The sequence below is a fragment of the Rhinichthys klamathensis genome, unplaced genomic scaffold, assembly GCF_029890125.1.
Source record: "Rhinichthys klamathensis goyatoka isolate OS25496 unplaced genomic scaffold, OSU_Roscu_1.1 h1tg000700l_1, whole genome shotgun sequence".
NCBI classification, from domain to species: Eukaryota; Metazoa; Chordata; class Actinopteri; order Cypriniformes; family Leuciscidae; genus Rhinichthys; species Rhinichthys klamathensis.
The window spans coordinates 173,853-197,296 of NW_026607123.1; the positions used below are offsets into that span (position 1 = coordinate 173,853).

At 38.9% G+C, this 23,444-nt stretch overlaps 2 protein-coding genes across 4 annotated transcripts; one reads left to right on the forward strand and one right to left on the reverse strand.

The window, feature by feature from the left end:
- Positions 1–2,504: 2,504 nt before the first annotated feature.
- coq10b (coenzyme Q10B) lies at positions 2,505–10,211 on the reverse strand. The gene is made up of 5 exons (XM_056242145.1): positions 10,063–10,211; positions 7,520–7,672; positions 5,508–5,700; positions 5,265–5,366; positions 2,505–3,897 (listed from the first exon to the last, which is right to left on the reverse strand). The coding sequence occupies exons 1-5, from the start codon at positions 10,161–10,163 to the stop codon at positions 3,730–3,732; spliced, it is 717 nt and encodes a 238-aa protein (XP_056098120.1). The 5' UTR covers positions 10,164–10,211; the 3' UTR covers positions 2,505–3,729.
- A 1,275-nt stretch (positions 10,212–11,486) lies between these two features.
- sf3b1 (splicing factor 3b, subunit 1) lies at positions 11,487–21,761 on the forward strand. Of its 3 annotated transcripts, XM_056242148.1 has the most exons (25): positions 11,488–11,597; positions 12,330–12,502; positions 12,605–12,706; positions 12,862–12,976; positions 14,938–15,017; positions 15,156–15,344; positions 15,726–15,975; positions 16,061–16,273; positions 16,372–16,493; positions 16,589–16,786; positions 16,975–17,076; positions 17,157–17,336; positions 17,424–17,510; positions 17,624–17,894; positions 18,008–18,153; positions 18,279–18,425; positions 18,513–18,638; positions 18,724–18,945; positions 19,035–19,217; positions 19,329–19,440; positions 20,005–20,125; positions 20,215–20,346; positions 20,433–20,705; positions 20,800–21,016; positions 21,196–21,761. In XM_056242148.1, the coding sequence occupies exons 1-25, from the start codon at positions 11,570–11,572 to the stop codon at positions 21,352–21,354; spliced, it is 3,948 nt and encodes a 1,315-aa protein (XP_056098123.1). In that variant the 5' UTR covers positions 11,488–11,569; the 3' UTR covers positions 21,355–21,761. The 3 variants fall into 3 exon arrangements, with proteins under 3 accessions (XP_056098126.1, XP_056098123.1, XP_056098124.1); XM_056242149.1 differs by lacking the exons at positions 11,488–11,597; positions 12,330–12,502; positions 12,605–12,706; positions 12,862–12,976 and adding an exon at positions 14,306–14,640; XM_056242151.1 differs by lacking the exons at positions 14,938–15,017; positions 15,156–15,344; positions 15,726–15,975; ... (16 more) ...; positions 20,800–21,016; positions 21,196–21,761 and adding an exon at positions 13,982–14,276 and having other exon boundaries at positions 11,487–11,597.
- Positions 21,762–23,444: the final 1,683 nt, after the last annotated feature.

Here is a 23,444-nt window from a genome sequence, read left to right on the forward strand (position 1 = left end):
AATTTAGCCTGCATCTGAAATCGCATACTTCCCTATACTATATAGTAAGCAAAAAACAGTATGTGACATGAGTATGTCTGAAATCACAGTACTCATAAAAGAGTAGGCAAAAAGTCCCCGGATTACCTACCAACTTTCGGCGAGATTCTTGGTGTGCATATGATGGACACTTTACTATCCCATGAGGCCACAGGAGAGGATTTATGAATGCCAGTGAAGCAACGCAACTGATCCTGGTAGGTCACATGATAATTACAGCACGGCGAATGTAGTACGTCCAGATTCTGACGCAGCCTTATTGTAGTGATGGCGTGACTAGGACTAATGACAAGAGACATTTTCCCCCGGGTTCACAGACAAGGCTTAAGCTTAAGTCCAAGACTAAAATGTATGTTTGAGTTGTTTTAACTGAAAGCAACTGGCACTGAAATATCTTAAAATATGTCAGTGCCAGTTCATAAATGTCTTAATTGAACTAAGGCGTAATCCTAGCTTAATCTAAACCCTGTCTGTGAAGCCAGGCCTCTAAGTCAATTAAGTCATCATAAAACAACACTCAAAACTCAAGGCTCAATTTCATCCACTGAAGAATTGATTGGAATTCTTTAAAGAATGTGAAAGGGCATTCCATAGTAGACTACACTCCTCAAAACACCAGCAGCCTTAGTGACATCAGCTGAAAATGAAAATCGTAAAGTTATGTTTTGATCATTACAAAGACAAACATTTGTTTCCTTTGTAATATGCACTGATGCAACCAGGAACATATCAAGAAATCGCTTCATTCTGATTTCATGTCGAGTCTTGACTTGTTGACAGTAATGTGAATAATACAGCAACACCTTAATAAGTCCCAAGTAGTTGTTTACATGAAAATGATGCTGGTTTGACATCCAACCATCACTAGGGGCCATATTTGATTTTTATTTATGATACAATTTGTGCATTTTTTGTCCTTTTGGAGCTTGACAGCACATGGTCAACAGTTAATTTAATGTCGTGTCTAAAAGAGCTGCATGAAGATGCTAAAAAGAAAAGAAAAAAATCTCCAAACCGGATTGAGGTAAATTACAGAATTTTATTTTTTTTGAAGCGAACTAATCCAGATCAGTCGGTCATATACACTTCCTTTCAAAAGTTGGGTTTCAGTAAGATTTTATTTTTTTAAAATAAATTGAAACTTTTTTTCAGTAAGGATGCTTCAAATTGATTAAAAGTGAGTTAAGCCATTTATAATGTTACAAAATATATTTATTTCTTTTTATCAAAGCATCCTAAAAAAATAAATAATACTAATTATATAAAAATATTTAAATAATAATAAAAATTGTTTCTTGAACACCAATTCAGCATATAAGACTGAGATCTAAAGGATCATGTGACAATGAAGACTAGAGTAATGATACTGAAAATTCAGCCTTGCCATCACAGGAATAAATTACATTATTAAATAAGTTATTTCAAATTGTAATAATACTTTCAAATATTTTGTTTTTATTGTATTTTTGATCGAATAAATGCAGTCTTGGTAAGCCTCATGAGTCATAACTTTATCTGAATGTAGATTGATGATCTAATGTAACATTTAATAGTTTTAATAACTTTCAGAGATCAGTTGACTAATAATAGTTTTGTGAATGTGTTCCTGTACTTTGCAAAAAACTTCAGTTACACTTTATATAAGGTGTCCTTGTTACAGTGTAATTATCTATTTAAGTACCGAGTAATATTAATTTAGAACATGTACTTACTATTTCGTGAAGGTTAGGATGTAGGGTTTGAATTGGAGTTAATTGCATGTAATTATGCATATCTTGCTGTTATTACTTCAGTTAGCATTATGTCTGTAACAAGGACAGTGTTAAATAAAGTGTTACCAAAACTTCTCTCAGGATGATAAATGACTGCATCAATGATCCAAAGGCTGTGAATAACACAATACTATTATACTAATTCTATTAAACAGCAGTATTTCTTGCACATTTTCTGTGCAATAATAATAATAATAGAAATTTAGTATTCTATACAATGCAAAATAACCATTTCTTTCTGAGTTAAAAGGACTTGTGACAAATGTTACATGCTTCAGTTTGATATTTATACCATTGCATAATTAATTCCATTTCACACACTATCTAAAACTAAAAATAGTAGGCAGCATACTGTGCGTTCTGCACATTTTTATGACACTAATATTCCATTCCAACACAGCCAGTGTGTTGTAACTAGATCTTAGCGCCGTCACTGATACTGGCCACTAGGGGTCATAAAATGGGTTACTTGGAAGCCTTCTAATATTACCCCCTCACATGATCAACCTATTTTAAGTTTAGAAACTAGTCAGAACCAGATGTTGATAAACAAAACACAAACCACACCAGACAAGGCTAGGTTTTACATATAAAAATAGTTTATAAACCATGCAGGCAGGATATATATTCACCCACAACACACTCATTAAAACACCTCAAAAAAAGATATCCCAAAAATAAAGAAATGAAGGAAAATAAAAAGATTATTCTTTTGTTTTTTTTTGTAGCTCAGTTGCGCACTAAAGTTTAGTCTGTGGTCTTACATCAGATATGTACACGTGGTTAACCCATAACCAAAATAAATATAGGATACACGGATTACACGCATACATGTATTTAAGATAAGGATAAATAATATGTAACTTTCTCTGTAAAAAAGCAGTAATTATGATGATGTGAGCAGGGTGTGGATTGGAATCTTTAAAGGTCGGTGGCGACGGATACCTCACTACAATCTGACGAGAGCTCTGGGAAAGATTCGGTACGCTCTCTGTTCCCAGAGTTTGGGCCCTTTTAAAAGCAGTGGATATCATAGATGGGTGAGCAGTCTTAAAAACCACATACAAATATATTGCACACCTCAAGGAGAGAAAAGCAGTCTTTAGTATGGACACTTAAAATCAGGAGACTTCACTTCCATCAGAGGAGTGAACTGGAGCGCCACCGCCAGAAATAAACTGCACAAGTTTGTATAACGCAAGGCAGTGTGTTTTTTTGTCAGCCTCTTAGCGTTTGTTTTTCCAAGCCTTTATTTGTGCTGGTATGCAAGAATACAACAGACCTGAGTCCGGTGTGCAGCCTTGATACCCTGATAGCGCTTTATGTGCATTTGCCTGCAGTAACTGTCAGTCTTCTGCACGTGACGTATGCACTCAAGTCGAGTCTCCTCGTCCCTTTCTTGAAATCTTAAAAGGATCACCTACAAGCTTTTAAATAAATACATCACTCACCTGTCACATAAACTGTGTAACGTGAGGGACAATCTTTCCATAATGCACTTTCAAATACCTCAAAATAATGTCTTTTCGAAGAAACCCATGACCTTTGTCTACTGTGCCATTCATGAAGCCATTATGTTTTTTGGCAGCTGTTTTTAAAACCATGTCAAGGTCCTCATATAAAAAATACGGCTCCTGGCGCCATATTGACAGCGGGTTTTAAAAAAGTTAAAATGGAGGTAGTGGGGCAGGGCTCAGTGGGGACAATCAAGCCCCCCATAAAAAGATCCAGCCATGTTTTTTAGCATAAAATGTTTTAAATCAACTGTTTTGTTTGGACCAGGCACTGACGATATTCAGGCACACAGCTTTCCCGCTCTCTCGACTGTCTTTATAATACTTTAAATGTATGCGTTCAATAAAACCCCCAGTTCCCTGAAAGACACCCCCTCCCCATCCGTCTGAAGCTGAGGAATGAACTACGTGTGGTGGATCTCATGGAACATGAGTTCACGTGGGATCTGTGTCTCTGGGCCAAACTGCTTGGACGCCCGCCGCTCGAAGGCTGACACCATCTGCTTCACGACCTCGTCGAAGAAAACGGTGGCCAACTGAGAATGCAGGAGTGAGCGGAACTCAAAGGAAATCTAGGAACAGAAAGAAGCAGCGAATCACAGACAGTCCCACTTCGACATTTATAAAGCTCACAAGTCGGGTTCCTTAAGTAAAACCCATAAACCTTCTAAGAGAGACCTAACATAAGCTCTAAGTTTGTTAAATGATGTTACAAGCTTGTGTAAAAGTCAGTGTGATGACTTATAAACAAAATAATTACAAAAATGTTTAACAGTCAAACACCAGAAGCAATGAAACTGATTGGTGAATCGTGTTTCAGCGTTGCAGCAAAGCCACCGTTATGAAATCAAAGCAGTTAGTTTTTGTAGGATACCATTATGAAAACACAAACGGATTCATTTACATTTTTCGCAGTGCTTTATGGGATGAGTAGATGTTTAATTTCCTCTTAATAGGAGCCAAGTACAATCTTTTTCAATTTCTGCTTTGAATCAAATGTTATCAAATGTTGTAATTCATAAATGTTATAACTAATCTCAGAGCTGGTTCAAGGTCCAAAACTCTTTATTTTAAGATTTTTCTGAAATATAAGAGAAGGAGAATGGGACTTCTTGAGCAAACTGAAATGTACTTGCTTGACGCGCAAGAACCAGCTTCTGTTTATCATATTCGATAAGCTTCATGTATGTGATGTGTTCAAGTTTATATGTGAGGCAGAAAGTAAATATGTTCATCACATAAAGCAACAGTGTCTGAAGTGTTTTGGTTTAACAAACTTTCAATAGAAATTAAAAATACTGAAAATAACCTCATCAAGGTTAACGGAGATCGACTACTTTTGACTGACAAAATTCCAGCCACCGGAAACACTAACTGATAAAGTGAGTCGTACAAAACCTTTCTTTTTAGTATACTTTGTGTACACAAACAATAAATTCAATGCTCAAGTTCATGTGTAGAGGCCCTGGTGATACTTCAAGCACAGTTTCATGTTGTGTCGAGCCTTCTTAGTGTTTTAAAAACAGCGATTTTGATGCTATCATAGAAGTGCCACATGCACTCCCATTCAAAAGGCATTTTTACCTAAAACGAAAATACGGTCAATCTTAAAAGTGGCGTTTCCATTCTAATTATGCTTTTACACGAAAGTTTGACTCTGGTAGATAAACAAAAAGAGCCTAGGCTCAATTTTGGCAAGAGTTACCCTTTAAGGGCTTGGGATGACATGAGGGTGAATAAATGATGACAAAACTTTCCTTTCTTAAATATTCCTTTAAGTATGAGCAATGGTAAAACAGGAGTCTTTGCAAAATCCCCTAAATATACTTCAGACTTAAGTATATTTAGTGTTAAAAAGAACTTCAGTTTCAAAAACATTCAACAAAAAAGTGCAGCTTAACCTGAGGACGATAAACCAGTTTGTGTTAGTAATACTCACAGCAAAGTCAAGGGTGCATGTACGGGGGTAGCCAGGAAGACCAGGACTGAAGCGCCACACCGTCTCAAGGCTATTGAAAAGTTTTCCATCAGAGCAAGATGCCTTAAGAGCAGAAGAAGTTAGAAATGACTTGTAGCTCACACACTTTATTAATAAAGTCTGATAACACTGTATATGCCACTAAATCACTGCCATCAATTCATACAATAGATCTATATTAAAGAAAAATGAAGATGTACATACCTTAACCAAATGAGGGCGGACTGTAGTAATGAGAGAGGTGTAGTTTTCTACCACAGGAGGGAAGCCCACAGTCAGCTTGGCCTTGCAAAATCCCGTGCGGCGGAATACAACGTCTGAACGCTTGCACCAGGGCACGAACAGCAGGTAGTCTTCTACCTTGGCCACAACTTCATACATTTCCTGCATTGAGTACCTGCATGCCATAGAAAAGACAGTTAGCCAAGATAATACAATAATGCTCTGTGTAAATCACACCAATTGTTTTGCTTTTATTTCGGTAGTAGATCTCTTAGGGGGGAACGGTCTTTCTACGCAGGCAAGTAGTAATTTGGCAGACACTTTAACTCAAAGTGACTTGCAGTACACCGAATACAGTGGAGTAATCCAGGGTTAAGTGCTCAAGGTCACAATGGTGATAGTTCATAAACTGTCTGATTACCAGCCCTGAGCTCCTTTAGCCATTACGTCACACCACAGAATCTACAGTTATAGTCTGCAATGACCTTTCCTATAAATCTAACAATATCGGCATGGCAGCTCATAACCTCACTGCAAAGGAGATTGGATGATTTAAATATAACTCATCACCATACAGGTGTGACCCAAACAAAAGGTTGTTGGATTTAGTGCTGTCACTGAAACATGTTTCTGATGGTCGATTCAGACAGCCAATCAGATATGAAGGCACAGATATCAGTGTGGGATTGAGTCACTGCTGAACGTCACTGCAGAATGGAATCAAGACAGAAGAAAGGTCAAACACTGTTTGTTTACAGTCACTTTTTTGTACACAGGGTCCATCAAAGGTAAAAGTGGGGACATCTTAGGTTTGAAGGTCTCATTTCGGAGCATTTTAAGACTTTCAAGTTAAAGATGAAAGATAAAATAAAATGTTCAGAGAAATTACTCAACTCCCACACCATTTGCTTGTAAGCCACAATCCGACCAATATGATTCTTTTTCAAACACACTGACTACACAGGTGCTCAGTTTTGTTCCTTGTGAGCTAGGTGTCTCTTTTCAAGTGTAAGTAACACCAAAGTGAATTGTTTAGGTTATTGTTAGTATGTCATAGGTCAAAGAGCACATGGGTCAAAGAAGGATGCCAACATGGCAGATGTAGTGTGTCCTGTGTCATAGGCTACAGACAAGTTCTTCTTCAAATTAAGTATGTGTTCATGTGCTGCATTAGTGCTGGGGCTCTATTCTGCAGGACAGCTAGGGCTGCACGATATTGAAGAAAAATGCCATATGCTAACTCATTAAATAATGTGATATTCAACATGCGATAAGATAATGCTTAAAGTGTGTAAAATAAACTAATTATCTTTAAAATATATTTAAAATTATATAACCTACATGTGTTTCACATTCTTTTTGTGACAAGAAAACATCCCTACAACTTCTGAAAGTGAACAGCAGTGTTTTACTGTAACATAAGAAGTGTTATTTGAACATCAGTGTAAACCACGGTGTTTAGGGTTTCAGGTAGGCCTACATTAGGTTTATTTAACAACAGAAAATGAATAATCAAATGTAAAAATAAAACACTGCTTAGTTTTCAATGTATGAATTAAATATATATACACTGATTCTTATTAAAGCTACAAAAGTTATTCAGCCAAGAGCAGTGAGTGATTTTCTCTTTGCCTTTTGTTCATGACCCCAGTTATTGCAAGCTGTTGCGATATGCATATTGCGATTTATACATTTGCGATATTTCGATAATTTCTATATTGTGCAGCCCTACAGCTGATCCTCTGCTCTAAAATGTCAGGCATCAGTTGTCATAAGCGGTTCCTAAGTAACTTGTGATGACGTGAGATAACCAGAACAGATCCATACTCCAATAACCCCAGATACCTAGAAAGCTGACCCAATAAATATTCCCATGCCCTGTTACATAAACAATATTTTTGCAGGGACACTGGGGCTAACGTAATCATGGACCTCAATTTTTTTTTTAAATAGCAACAGATCATGCACCATATCAAACTTGGTTGGGAACATACCCAATAATACGTCTTTCAGAGTACTCCTTCCTCTTGTTGAAGGACTCTGAGAAGTTGAAGAAGCTCCTGGCAGGAGCAACCACAGCACGACCTGACACAGCCCTGAAGAGGGGCGGCACTCTGGTCATCAGAATTCCACATGAAGACAGATATCTGTTGACAAAACAGGGTGAAAGTGTGTCATTCAGCAAAAGCATACTCAGTACCTGTACATAGACAGGTAGAGGCATTGTACAAGACTTTGTGTACTTTGTTAGTGTGATAATTTAGGCACCATCTTGCTTGTTGGATGTGTCAAGATAGCAGACGACTCCTGAGTCAGATAAGAGTGGAGAGAACGTATGAACAACATAGATAGCTGTTTGCAATGACCAAGATTTGGACTCTCAATCAAGACAGAGCCTTGAATAGCCTAGTGAAAACAGTTGCTCATTAGCTTTAATCTAATCCCAATAATATGCGAAATTCCAATAACTACTCTAAAATGTAGTTGTCCTTGTGGGGCGCACAAGTATATACCAACTGACAACTGAACAACTGAATAATTGTTAATAAATTATATTATAATTATGGAGACTCTTTATTGTTACTTTTGTTACTAAAATTGCCAAAAAAAATTGCCAAACATGTAGCTTAGATGTGGTTGCACAGAGTTTACGTACAATGCTTTATCATGACTCATTTGTGCTAATTTTATATGCAATTGTGTGTAAAAATGTAGCATTTAGGAGATCCCATCCCGGTATTGTTTTAATTGTTATGCGCTGGCTAATTTAATTTACAAAGACTTTGAATGCCAAGCTTCTGAAATGTTAATGAGGGGCTTAAAATGCCAACTGCGATGCTACCAGCCTTACAAATTAGACCACACAAGCATCCAAAATACAAGCTGCATAAAGCGGTTGTGTACTAGAAAAAAAAAAGTGTACTTCTGTCATGATTCTGCCATCATGTTCTTGATTTTCCTAGTCTTGTGGCAGGATCATGGCAGAACCATGTTTTGTGTACAAGCGCATGGCCTGTTGTTTGGGCCATGTGCTTGTGTTGTCTCGTTAGATACCCCGCCCCCTTGTTATCCTCGTCTTGTCATTATTACCTGGTCTGTGTCACCTGTTCCCCTCATTAGTTTCTCCCTATTTTAATCCCCTTGTGTTTGCTGTCCTGTGTCGGTACATTGTCAACTAACTTAGTCTAGGTGTACTGCCCTTCAGTTCTGTTTTGCCCCCTCGTGGGTTATTGGTTTACTGTTTTGTGCCTCAATAAATCCCTGTTGCTGCATATCGTCTGCGTTTTGGGTTCTCTCCTTCAACCTCATGACAACTTCTTGATTCAAACTGTTCATCATTAACTACAAAACCTTATGGAGTTGTGCATTCATGCCATGGGACTGGGAGCATGGTTAAAGGAAATATAGGATAGCCTATGCAAATCATGACATGTTAACCTGCCCTCTATTTGTTAAGACATAAATCACAAGGAGAGCAAGATCACTGACCACTATAACCAAGTCAATGGCAGTAGTAACAGCCCATTCCATTAAAATGTGTCCGATGTATGCCAGATCAATCACGTACACATCTGAAATGCAAGGGGATGGGGCTTTGCTCTCAAAATGGCACAATATCTCCTCAATGGAGAGACCGGCACCCAAATTCATTCATGTCAGTGCAAGTGCTGCCAAGAGCTGTCAAGCAATGCGTAACAGTGACAGCAGATAGTGACAGAACGGAAACTTCAGATGGCCTTATGCCAAGCAGTTATAGCACTTGGCTGACCAACACTTGGTATGGGTACACTACGTCCCTGGCCACAAGTGATAAACGTCACAGCTTGGCTTATTCTGCAGAATTCTGTAAATTCATACCTGCAAAGGTGTCTGGAAAGAATTACTAATGAAATCATTGTTGCACTATATATTTGGTTTGTTATTTCCCCAGTAAATGGGTGCCAAAAGTTTATTTCCCCAATAAAAAAAAGCGATTGCATCTGATATGCTGCTATATTGTATAATAATTAAATCTTAACTAACACTAACTGTATGCAGCTGATGACCAGATTTTCCAAAAATCACACTTTTTGTTGTTTCCCCTTAAAGGCATTTGGCTGCACATGAGCTTGAAGCTATATTAATAAAATAAATACACTCGAATAAACACCCGCTGCATGCAGTTGATAATTAATTATTCCAAAATGAGAAAAGCTCTTGTTAGATACACCTGGTCAATTACATAATATCTTAACCTTGCCACTGTCTCTTATCTGGCAACCAGATATGTGACTCCCTCCCTCCCACCCTTCCTCCTAAAGTTAGTGTGGTTTTTTACACATTTATTTGAGTACGTCAAATACATTAATACATTGTTGGACAGTAAATAAAGGTTTTATTAACACAAATGTCAAGTTGGCCTTATATTGTATCCACTTGTAAGAGCGAAACTAACCGTCCAACTATCGTCAGCAGCTCGCGAGTTATTTCAATAATCACTTCGATCTTCACATAACCGCACACAGGCCGTTCGAAACATTAATCCGTCGTTAATTACCTCACTCCATTCCTGCCCGGTGTTTCTCGACTGGTTGTGGAAGGTAAGTTTCTGATACATTCCGCCACCGCTCTCCTCAAACACCGGGAGCCTCTCGCCATCTTCACTTCACCTCTTTTTCGCCTCCTCCCGTCGAGAACTCTTTTTTTTCCGTCTCGAAGACCAGCCTTCTCAGAGACCCTCCCTGGGATCTCATTGGCTGAGGCTGTTTTTCTTGACTTCGGATTGGCTGAGTCTTCCGTCCGTCACATAGTGAGACTACTGACGTCAGAGTTTTAATTGTGCAGAGGGTTTGCGTGCGCAGAATTGTCACGGGATGCAGGATTGGGTTGCCCAGACTGCGCGACCTACAGTGCATAGTAAAGGTTACAGCTAAATTTGTTTGAGGACACAATGTAAAATCACTAATAATTTTAAGACGAATACGTTAAAACGAATACATTTGAGGAAAACACCTTTAGATTAAAATGCATAGGGGTGAATTCAGAGTGATTTGATTGGGACACTTTTTTGCCATTGAGATGACTTGGAAAAAGTGTCCCAATCAACCTGTATTCACCCCTCATGTCTGTCCCGTATTATAGCTGTTATAAAAATACTACTGAACTACATTGGCTTAGACTGCTTGTTGATGTAATATAAGTTAGCCCTGATCCAATTTGGAACACTTTTTCCAATGATGTATTTTCCAAAGTAGGTTATCTCTAAATTTCCCTTTAAGCTATCAGATTTTGATAAGAAAATGGTCATTGCCTGGCGGTTGATCTCTGACCTCACCTTTATTAATTTAGAATAACTAGAATACTTAAAATAATAGAAAAAAAATCATTAAGCTACACAAATTATATGTATATTATGCATTTCTTCCAGATCCAGACTAATGCCATTATTTGGTTTATATCAGTAAATGCTAGATTTTAACATTTGTTATTTTATTCAGTTTTTCAAATGTATTGCATTCCAGTTACTCCACACGATTTTCTATGGAAATGGACGCTATTCTTTATTCTCCATAATGCTTTTTTAAAACTGTAGTTAGATCTCTGCCTCATTTGATGGCTGTGTAACATATCAGTTTGAAACAATATATACATTTTATATAATCCTTTTGTTTAGAATAGGTTTCTAAAAGCTCTTTAGAACTTTTTTTTTTAGAGATCAAAAGTTGCATGTCCTGATGACATTTCTCGGAATAAAATGTGGTCTTTTTGCCACATAAATATTTTAAATATTTATCTTGGAGTCTGAAAAAAAAAGTACGCACAAAGAAATCTCCCAAAAGCTGCACTATGGCTACATTTCTTAAGCAGATGCGAGGGGGGGTTTTTTATTGCAGAAAATTAACATACAAATAATAACAAAATATGAAAGATGCGAGGGGTGTTGTTGACATTTGCCAGCTGTGATGACGTCTAGTGCTCTGCGCATGCGCGTTCTTGTGAGCGCAGTAGAGTCGGATGTGCAGTCAAAGGCCTTCCGGTACTGAGGCGCACACAACAGCTCGAAAATGGCGCAGATCGCCAAAACACATGACGGTAAATTTGTTTAATTATTACAATGAATATATCGCAATCTGTTGTTCATACACATATATTGTATTTGGGGTGCTATTTCTAGTCTTACGCAGTGGAATTAGCGAGAATTAAGCCGAATTAGACCTGTGTGAGGCGGTGAATAGAATATGGCGTCTGATCGTTGAATAAAACCTGGCCGTGGCGCACATGAGAAATATCAACAAATCCTGCTTCTGGAGATTTGTATTGTGGTTTATAGCAGAGTTATTTCTAACATTCCTTTGCAGAAATGCGTATTACGTATTATGCTCTTTGCCTTTACTGTGTAAATGTTAAAACACACTGGTTAAACACCGATGTACTGAAACCAAAATGGCGTTGCAAACAGTCAAACACAGAACAAAACTTGTCCCATTATCTAATCTCTACATAGAGGTTTTAATTGAGTGTGGTTATTTCTAGTACTTTGTAGATATGAGTTGTATTCATTGTCCAGTAATTTTCTGCGCTCATGTAAAACGCATGGATCTTTATATTATGTCAAATAAACAACATAGTATACATGTTTACGCACTCTTGTCTATATTAGAAGATTGCTAAGCGTGTATGCACGTACAGCTCTCTTTCTCTCTCTATTTATATAGGTCATATAAATTATGGCTCTTTTGATGGTTATATAATAGTTGTAAGCAGTTTATAGGTATTGTGGGGTTCTGATCTAGTTTTATTTCTGTTTTTTTTTTCTTTTCTTAGACATTGATGCTCAGATCCTGGAAATCCAGGGGATGAAAGCCGCCCTGGCAGAGGGAGCTGACCAGGGTGTCGGGCTTGATTCCACTGGATATTTTGACCAGGAGATCTACGGAGGCAGTGACAGCCGTTTTGCCGGATATGTGACTTCAATTGCTGCCAACGAGCAGGAAGAAGTAAGCGATGACAAAATGCTTTTAATAGTTTTAGAAGAATCCATGTCAGAATGTGTAAGTACTGCATGGTGGTGTTTCTGATCCCTACTATTTTTATTTCAGGATGATGATGAAGATTCTTCCACTAGTCTGCTTGGACAGAAGAAACAAGGATATCATGCACCGGTTGCAATACTCAATTCCATTCCTCAGTCAGATGAGCAGGTAATGAACAGATTTTCAAGTTCCAATATTATTTTTGTTTAATTTTGTGAAGTCTTCAATAAAGCGTCACTTTATGTATTTCCCAAATGCATTTGTTGTAGGATATAGAAGAAAACTGTGATTATACAATATTCTCTTTTTTGCCCACCCTGCAGTATGATCCCTTTGCTGAACACAGACCACAGAAGATTTCGGACCGTGAGGACGAGTACAAGAAACGCAGACAAAAGATGATCATCTCCCCAGAGCGCCACGACCCGTTTGCTGATGGTAAATTTCACACCATCATTCTCCTCTGTTTAATTTATCTGTCCATGCCGATCAGTATTTACTCTGCCCATGAAGTTCCGGTCCAGACTGGCCTTTTTGCTGCTTAACCCTTCGAACACCACCCAACAGCTTGCTCCCTGGACTCAACTGACCTGTAAGACTGTCTCAGTGAGACACAGATCATTTAATGGAATGCATTGAGAACTAATTATGATGGTAAATAGTTTTAAATGAGTTGGGCAGCAAAGGTTTTGGGAGACAGTTGGTTGGGTGGTGTCATCTGTCCCATCAAGGCATAGGTTGCAGGTAGGTGTGTTGTTCGAAGGGTTAATGTATTTTTTTGTGTGAAACAGGCAATATAATAGTCAGGCACCTCCAACAAAGACACTTTGAAGTATAAGTAAAAGTTTATTATTACAAGAGGCTGTAGCATACTGTGGTTGTGCAGTTACAGTTTTCTTTTCCACTTTCTCTTGTTCCTTAATAATATATTCTAGATATATTTGCCCAATGGCATGTTTGCTAGAAACCCCTGATGTGTCAAAGTCAGTTGTTTTTATTTTTTTCCAAACAAGAGTGGAACTCTAAATAAACTTGAGCCACCTGTGGAAAAACTTTAAAATTAACTGTTTACCGCTTGTAGTGTTAAAAAGCCAAACTGAACATCCAATGATATGTTTTCCAGCTATTTTAGTATATTTAAACCTATGGCCTGTGGGTGCTCATACTGCTACAAATTAGCAAGGAGTTTAGGAAGTTCAGAACATGTTTAAACAGGCTGCACAATCTCAAAACGGCAACATTCAGGATCAGATTATAGGAGGGAATTGGTTCTGGATCAGGCAAAACATCTTGCATGTAGTCCCAGATAGAGGAAGCTTTACAAAACTGTTGTGTAAATATATTTCTATTTTATTATCATAAAATAGAGATATATCTATTGAAGAATCTGTGTACCAAGATTCCACAGGCCCATACTAACTGTCCTTAATTTCTCTCCTACAGCAGTACTGCTATGCCAGTCCTGTCTGCACTCTCTTAAGGGTGCAGCAACTCGTCCTGTGTAGGTTATGGTCAACAAAAAGAAGCGTGTTTATCAGATAAATCAAGACCATAGTTGGTAGTTTTGCTTTGGTGTGAGGCCAGAGGGCCTTTAAGGGGAATCCACCATGGTTTCACAAAACCACAATATATATATATTTTTTTACTTTTATGAAGTTATGTGTCATTTTTAAAGCCTCATCAAGGACAATTTTCTCAACTTCATGTCCTCCCTTCTCATTCCAACTTTTTTAAAAACCAATTCATCATAGTTTTATTTTTTTAATGAAACCAGATGCACACAAGTGTGCATTTTAAATCCTTAATTTTTTTCTGATATATTTTTTTAAAGATTTTATTAGAATTCCCCAAAGTGTTCAGTGTCTCTGGCTGCAACACATATAGTAAAATAAATTATTTTAGAAGTCGGTTTTGGAATACTACAAGGTTTTTTTTCCCTTTTTTGTTTATAAATGAGTGACAAGAACAGAACAGGTGGTATGCAATTGTGTGTGTGAGTTCAAACCCTTTTCCAAAGTGTTACTAATGGTAAAGAGAAATTTTCTAGGCTTCTTTTCTGCCGGTTGAAGTCTGACTGCAGAGGGACCCTTGGCACTGAAAGTGTACGTATTCTGGAGAGCGCAGCCCAGGACCCTGCATCAGTGATGGCTATATCCTCTCCTTATCTCCTCTTAAAAGCAACAGAAACCTCTTTGTACCTGCCTGTTCTTAATGTATGACTGTAAAGAGTGCTTAGCTTTTATTGTCTAGGGTTGTTTTGTGTTATGAGAGGACAGTAATTTAAACATTAAGGCCATCTATTCAGGGACAGTTGACTGTAGTGCTTTGTGTGTGAAAACACTGGTTTTGAGACTCACTTGACTGACGGTCTCGCATCTTGTTGGTGCTCTTTCGCATAGGGGGCAAAACACCGGACCCCAAGATGCAGGTCAGGACGTACATGGATGTTATGAAGGAGCAGCATCTGTCCAAAGAGGAGGTGAATGTTTTTCTATGTGCTTGTCTTCTAGTGAAACGCTGGTTTATAAGATGTTGCTGACTGAAAAAATTCACAAGAACCTTGAGTTAAATTAAGAGATTTTCCTTTGACTAAAACCTTTCATGTTACTTTCTCCAGAGAGAGATCAGGCTGCAGATGGTAGAGAAAGCAAAATCTGGAGAGCTGAAAGCAGTGAACGGCTCTGCTGCTTCTCAGGCTGCCGTGGCCAAACGCAAACGTCGCTGGGACCAGACAGCCGACCAAACCCCCAGCAACTCCACACCCAAAAAAATGTCCAGTTGGGACCAGGCAGATGGGTCTTCTGACGTGAGTCTGTTATCTCTAACAATATCAGGGCTGCAACGTATTGCAATCAGTCTGTAAAACATATGCTTACGAGTTTGTTTAAAGCACATAATATAAAGCATTCTCATATTTGGGTAACTTGGTTCATGCACTTTTCCCACAGCATTTCCTTAACTGTATTTCAGATGTGTTGTGTGCATACAAATGCATTATTCACTACAGTAAAGTTATGTGACTGGATGTTTTTTTGTGCAGACATGATTAAATTAAATTCGGAATTTATTTTTTATTTTTTCATTATCGATTTATGGGTTTTATCAATTAGTTTTTGCAGCCTAAACAAAATTATCACAAGGCCACTTACCCAGGAATACTGCTAATCATGATCTTCTCTGTACCCAGACACCCGGACATACACCGGGACACACGCCTTCCAACAGTCGTTGGGATGAGACACCTGGCCGTGCCAAAGGTAGCGAGACCCCGGGAGCCACCCCAAGCACCCGTATGTGGGAGCCCACACCGAGTCACACGCCAGCCGGAGCTGCCACACCTGGTCGAGACACTCCCGGACATGCTACTCCCGGACATGGAGGCGCCTCTTCCAGTGTGCGCAAGAACCGCTGGGATGAGACACCAAAGACAGAGAGAGGTCTTTTATTTTGTAATTTTTTTTGTATTTTCTAATAGTAGACGTAAAGCAGAGTGATTTTAAGTTGTTTTATTCTGTGTTTCAGAGACACCTGGTCATGGCAGTGGCTGGGCTGAGACTCCACGTACAGATAGAGGAGATGAGTCAGTGGGTGAGACGCCCACCCCGGGTGCAAGCAAGAGGAAGTCGAGATGGGATGAAACACCAGCCAGTCAGATGGGCTCTTCAACTCCTTTGCTAACCCCTGGAAAAACCCCTCTGGGAACACCTGCCATGAATATGGCCACGCCCACTCCAGGTACTGGACAAATGCTGTTGTTTATTTTTATTGTTGTTGAATGTTATGTTTTCTGCACCAATTTGTGGATGTTGCTGTAAAGTTTTCTATGTTTGCAGGTCACCTGATGAGCATGACCCCAGAACAGCTGCAGGCTTGGCGCTGGGAGCGAGAGATTGATGAGAGGAACCGCCCATTGACTGATGATGAACTTGATGCCATGTTTCCAGAAGGATACAAAGTATGTAATTATATTAACATATACAGGACACTTTTTGTTTCTGTCTAAAAATGAATTTATTGACATTCCTGATTTTCATTTGCCAATTCTTCCAGGTATTGCCCCCACCAGCAGGCTATGTGCCCATCCGCACCCCTGCACGCAAGTTAGCCGCCACTCCCACCCCCATCGGAGGAATGACTGGCTTCCACATGCAAACGGAGGACAGATCTATGAAGCAAGTCAATGACCAGCCCTCTGGAAACCTGCCTTTCCTCAAGCCAGATGACATCCAGTACTTTGACAAACTGCTGGTGAGTCACATGTGCACCAGGGATATCTCCTGTACAATATTGGGATACTTTTAAAAAGAATTCGTAATGTTTTTATTATTATTTTAATTTAGTTTAGTATTAATTTAAATAGAATAATAGAAATAAAATATATATATATAATTTTTTTTTTTAAATTTTTGGACCGATTATCCCATCTCTGTTTGCAGGTTGAAGTTGATGAGTCCACCCTCAGTCCAGAAGAACAGAAGGAGCGCAAGATCATGAAGCTGCTTCTGAAGATCAAGAATGGCACACCTCCCATGAGAAAGGTTAGTATCCTTTCTCAAACTTGATGGACTGTAACATGTAATTTTGCAAATATGATCTCTAACCAGCACTCTCATTTCAGGCTGCTCTTCGTCAAATCACAGATAAGGCCAGAGAGTTTGGTGCAGGACCCCTATTTAACCAGATCTTGCCACTGCTGATGTCTCCTACACTGGAGGACCAAGAGCGTCATCTCTTGGTGAAAGTCATTGATCGTATTCTCTACAAACTTGACGACTTGGTTCGACCATATGTCCACAAGGTAAGTCTGAGTTACCTGTAAGCATCAATTTTAAAATATGAGAGGAGAAATGTATTCCTTTACTAACTTACCTGTATGTTCTTGCAGATTCTTGTGGTGATTGAGCCTTTGCTGATTGATGAAGATTACTATGCTAGAGTAGAGGGTAGAGAGATCATCTCCAACTTGGCAAAGGTAAGATGGTTGACTTAAATAGCAAATATCATCTTTGGTTGATAACAGTATCCCATTGTTAACAGATCTTGATTTAATGATTTGGTTTAATCAAATCTACATTTCTTTCACAGGCTGCCGGTCTGGCCACCATGATCTCCACCATGAGGCCTGACATTGACAACATGGACGAGTATGTGAGAAATACGACAGCTCGTGCTTTTGCCGTCGTGGCGTCTGCCCTGGGCATTCCATCTCTCCTGCCTTTCCTCAAGGCTGTTTGCAAGAGCAAGAAATCCTGGCAGGCTCGTCACACAGGCATCAAGATCGTACAGCAGATTGCTATTCTCATGGGCTGTGCTATCCTGCCCCATCTCCGCAGCTTGGTGGAGATTATCGAGCATGGTTAGTATGGCCTTGTGGTGAAGTCTGTCCGACTCATCTGTATGTGGGTGTACCAAAATTCTTTAACATTGTCTGTTATATGGGCCAGTCTCAATCTGTTGTTTTTCCCTCAGGTCTCGTGGATGAGCAGCAGAAAGTGCGAACCATCAGTGCTCTGGCTATCGCTGCCCTGGCTGAAGCTGCTACGCCGTACGGTATCGAGTCCTTTGATTCTGTGCTGAAACCACTTTGGAAAGGTATCAGGCAACACAGAGGCAAGGTGAGCATGTATTCTGATCAATTTATTTGATTTTTATTTGTACCGTAAGTTTGCTTTCAAGCTTAGTTTTTGGGTTGAAAGGATTCTTTAGTAAATGTTTTTAACACTATTATTTGTCTTCTCAGGGTCTTGCTGCCTTCTTGAAAGCTATTGGATACTTAATTCCTCTTATGGATGCTGAATATGCCAACTATTACACCAGAGAAGTGATGCTTATCCTCATCCGAGAGTTCCAGTCTCCTGACGAGGAGATGAAGAAGATTGTCCTCAAGGTGCGTCAGGAAAAAAAATATTCAGAAGCATTAAAAACATGATCTTTCTGAACATTTTAGGCTAACCTTTTTTCTTATATATTGTAGGTGGTGAAGCAGTGCTGTGGCACTGATGGTGTGGAAGCCAATTACATTAAAACGGAGATCTTGCCCCCATTCTTTAAACATTTCTGGCAGCACCGAATGGCGTTGGATAGGCGCAACTACAGACAGGTTTGTGAGATCATCAGCTAATTAGGAGTAACTAACCATGATCAATAGACATTTAACTTTATTTGTCTTTTTATCCACTTTACAGTTAGTGGACACTACAGTGGAGCTGGCCAACAAGGTAGGCGCAGCTGAGATTATCTCCCGTATCGTGGATGACTTGAAGGATGAAGCTGAGCAGTACAGAAAGATGGTGATGGAGACCATTGAGAAAATCATGGGCAACCTTGGTGCTGCTGACATCGATCACAAACTGGAGGAGCAGCTTATTGACGGTATCCTGTACGCCTTTCAGGAACAGACCACTGAGGTGAGTTTCAGACTTTGCTGCACTTAAACAATCCTGCTCCGTTCTAATTTATATAGTTATAATACTTATAATTTTGCCCATATCTCCAGGACTCTGTGATGCTGAATGGCTTCGGTACGGTGGTGAATGCTCTGGGTAAGAGAGTTAAACCATACTTGCCTCAGATCTGCGGTACAGTGCTGTGGCGTCTCAACAACAAATCCGCAAAAGTCCGTCAACAGGCTGCTGACCTAATTTCTCGCACAGCGGTGGTCATGAAGACATGCCAAGAGGTGAGGGGAAACCCTTATGTTCATTTACGGATATTAAAATACTTGTACTGGTTAAATGAAACTACTTATAGTGCTTCATAATATATATCCTGCTCTGACATTTCCCTTTAGGAAAAGCTCATGGGCCATTTGGGTGTGGTGTTGTATGAGTATCTGGGAGAAGAATACCCAGAAGTGCTGGGTAGCATTCTTGGAGCCCTTAAAGCTATCGTCAATGTCATTGGTGAGTGTCAGCAAAAGCACTTTATAAGTTGTGCTTGCTAGCATTTATGCGTTAATCCAAATGATTAAACTTTGACCACAACGTTTGTTTTTAGTGGTGCACAATTTTCATCCAGAGCAGCAAAAATCTCTAAAATCATTTTGAGGGGCTGATATCATTGACCCAAAGAGTAATGATTAATCAGTGCACTTTCTGATGGTGCTTTTTGACTTTTAGCATCTATTTTGTGCACGTGGATAAGCAGCAACAGTTAAACATGTCAGCATTGTGGATGCACTTCACCGTGACTGTAGCAGTATTTAGAATGTGTTCAACTGAAATATCGAGAGGCATCTTGTCACAGAGGAACTTTTACTATGATTGGTTTAATTTATTCAGTTACCCAAATATCTAAAACAAATTAGTATTGGTTTTTGGCTAAATAGAAACTTTAATTCATATTTGGTTAAATTTCTTCTGGTGCATCACATTTTGTTTTAATCAATGTTTAATAAATTTGAATATTGTTTCTACTGTTTTGCGTTCTTTTGACTTTGAATAAATGTTTAAATGTCCTGTTCTCAGGTATGCACAAGATGACACCACCTATCAAAGACCTGCTTCCACGTTTGACTCCCATCTTGAAGAACAGACACGAGAAGGTGCAGGAGAACTGTATTGATCTAGTGGGCAGAATCGCTGACAGGTCAGTCCTATAGGTCTCCACAGAATTTAAGCCGTTAAACTTTTGAAAAATGTCAATAATGCCTCCTAAACGCATCTTATCCATTCCAGGGGTGCGGAGTACGTGTCTGCCAGGGAATGGATGCGTATCTGTTTTGAATTATTGGAGTTGTTGAAAGCCCACAAGAAGGCCATCCGTAGAGCAACTGTCAACACTTTTGGCTACATCGCCAAGGCCATTGGGTAAAATCCTTCTCTGATAATGCAGAATTTGTCATTAGAGGTATGAAAATGTTGGATTTTAATTTGTCCTGTTCTTAATTTTCTAGTCCTCATGATGTGCTGGCCACGCTGCTCAACAATCTGAAGGTGCAGGAGCGTCAGAACCGTGTGTGCACAACAGTAGCCATCGCTATCGTGGCTGAGACGTGTTCGCCATTCACCGTGCTTCCTGCATTGATGAATGAGTACCGTGTTCCTGAGCTTAATGTTCAGAACGGTGTCTTAAAGTCTCTGTCTTTCCTGTTTGAGTACATTGGTGAAATGGGCAAAGATTATATCTATGCTGTCACACCTCTGTTGGAGGATGCTCTGATGGATAGGTAAGGAAGTAGATTATTTCTTTTCACAAGACAGTTGCATGCAGATTGTTCTCAATAGTACTCTAACCTCCTGTATTTCTGCTCTCGGTCGCAGGGATCTCGTACACAGGCAAACAGCCAGTGCTGTGGTGCAGCATATGTCTCTGGGAGTGTATGGCTTTGGCTGTGAAGATTCTCTCAATCATTTGCTCAACTATGTTTGGCCCAATGTCTTCGAAACGTCTCCCCATGTCATCCAAGCTGTAATGGGGGCCCTCGAAGGTCTGCGGGTGGCGATTGGACCCTGCCGCATGCTCCAGTATTGCTTACAGGTACGTTTCACTTCCAACATTGGTCAACTTTGGTTGTTGTAAAGTGCTTAACAAATAAAGTTGGTATGGTATGGTATGGTAACATGGAATCTGCTCATTTGTTTGGTATTTATGTAATCGTTTTTCCATTGAGTTATGAAGACTTGCCTAATAGCGCAATGCTTTTTCTCCCTCAATAGGGTTTGTTCCATCCTGCTCGTAAAGTGCGTGACGTATACTGGAAGATCTACAACTCCATCTATATCGGCTCCCAGGACGCACTGATCGCACATTATCCTCTTGTCTTCAACGATGAGAAGAACTCGTTCGTTCGCTATGAGCTGGATTACTTCCTGTGAATATGTCTACCCTTACATGTGCACTCTCTGTCTCTCTCCTCCTATATCTGTCTATTTCATGGTTTATAGGACTTGGTCCATTTTTTATGTTCTCTGGTAGATTGAAACCAGTACCACAGATTACGTGGTCTAAAATTTATTTCTTATTAAAGAACAGAAAAATGTTGAAAAAAAGAATCTGTCAAACGTGTCGCTTTTAGATCTTTGGATTAGACGTTTCTGTTTTTACGGCGTGGCACCAAGCACAGTGACAGTAAACGTAGTAGCAGAGTTTCTGAGGAATGTGATTCATGTCTTTTAACTTGAGACTTGTGCTTGTCTGTCAAGTTCATTCTTGCTCAGTCACATCTGTTCTTATTATAATGTTGCTTAGTTTGGCTGAATAAACGTTTGTGTATTAAAAGTGATTGAGCTCCTCTGTGATGTTTTTAATGGGTTAGCGCAACCAAATTCAATCTTGATTTGATTGTTTTTTGTTTAAAAATCCTTTCAAATGTTGTCTGAACAAACTAAGTTTCATCACCTGCCAAATTTCCAACTGGGAAAGTCATTACTAACATTTGAATTTGAAAATCAAATCAGATTGGACTGCAGTGTGAACAAAGACCTTTGATCAAGGAATATTTCTAGCTTTTACCTGTAGCGAAATGCTTATCGCAAGACATTTTAAACCTAAATCATGTTTAATAAAAGCTTACCATATTTTGATTTTTTTTTTTTTTGTACAATATTTATTTTCCCATTTCCTTGTGGAAGGATCTTGGTTAAACGCATCAGTTATATGAGGTTTTGTTTGATTATTTCCCATATTCTAACTTAGACATAACAGCAGACATGGAGAGAAGACATGGCTCTGCACAAACATGAGGGTCCTGGAGTTTCTCTGTCTGAAACAATGTGAGGATATACTCGAGTAGAGAATTTCAGACATTATCGGTTTTATATCCACCCTTTTTGATAACATCTGCTCTTTTCCATGAAATTGTAAACAATCGGGTTTATCATGGACTGCACTATATGATTGAGCTGATCTTGACTGAAAATATTCTTTAACCCTTTTCTTGAACAATGGTCCTTGGCTGCTAAGTTAAAATAAAAGATTGATTTGGATCAAAAACTTATGTCTTTGCCTGGAAGACTGCATGTTCATTCCAAACTAAGCTTTCATTAAATATTGCAATGTTTTAGGAAATAATTTAATTTCACTCCATCCTCCTGTGTAAATGCGTTTCTACACAAGCAACAGCTACTTCCTGTGCTCTCCTGACCTGTCAGGCCAAACTCTCATGCCTCTTTAAATATAGCCTCTGTATCAGTCAGTAACACATGGAGTCTGTTAGGTGATGTCATCCAGCAGAGCACAAACAAACACTGATATTTGCTTCCAGTGACATTGTGGGCAAGTTCCTGTTTTTCGTTCCTTGAAGAATGTAGTGCTCATTTATTAACTGCACAGGTAACGAGACAAACAGAACAGAATCAAAACAAAAAGTTTTAAATTATTATCACACAAGTGTTCAGCTTTTAAGTGTATATCAAAAGGTTCAATGAAAATTACAAACTTCCTGAAAGTCAGGCACCTTAAAATGTAATTTGTGTTTTTAATCACTAACAACAAATTGAATTTCATATATTTATTATTATTATTATTTCTTTAATCAACAGTCAAACACTGTAAATAAGCCAGAGTTAGCCCCACAGGCTAATTTTCATCTGTTGCCCCTTGCCAGATTTTAAAAAGGCAACCTAAAATTTAAACATTGACAAAATGCAATATGTTATCAGATATACAAATCCAAATTACCCATATTAAGAAACATGTATCACAAAAAAATAGACAAAATATCAAATTACATACAGTAACACTGCTAGGGATAATGGCAGTAACATAAAAATAAAAATAATTGACATTATTTAAATTTTGATTTGCTTTTAGCCATTTCTTTAATTTAAATTTAAATGTTGAATAGTTAACTGAGCTGGTAGAGTATTCCAATAATGAATGGCTCTAAGTCTAACTGAAAAGACTGATCGTCCGAAAGTTGTGCGCCAAAACTGTACAACACAGTCTCCTAGTAATTGCTCTGCCA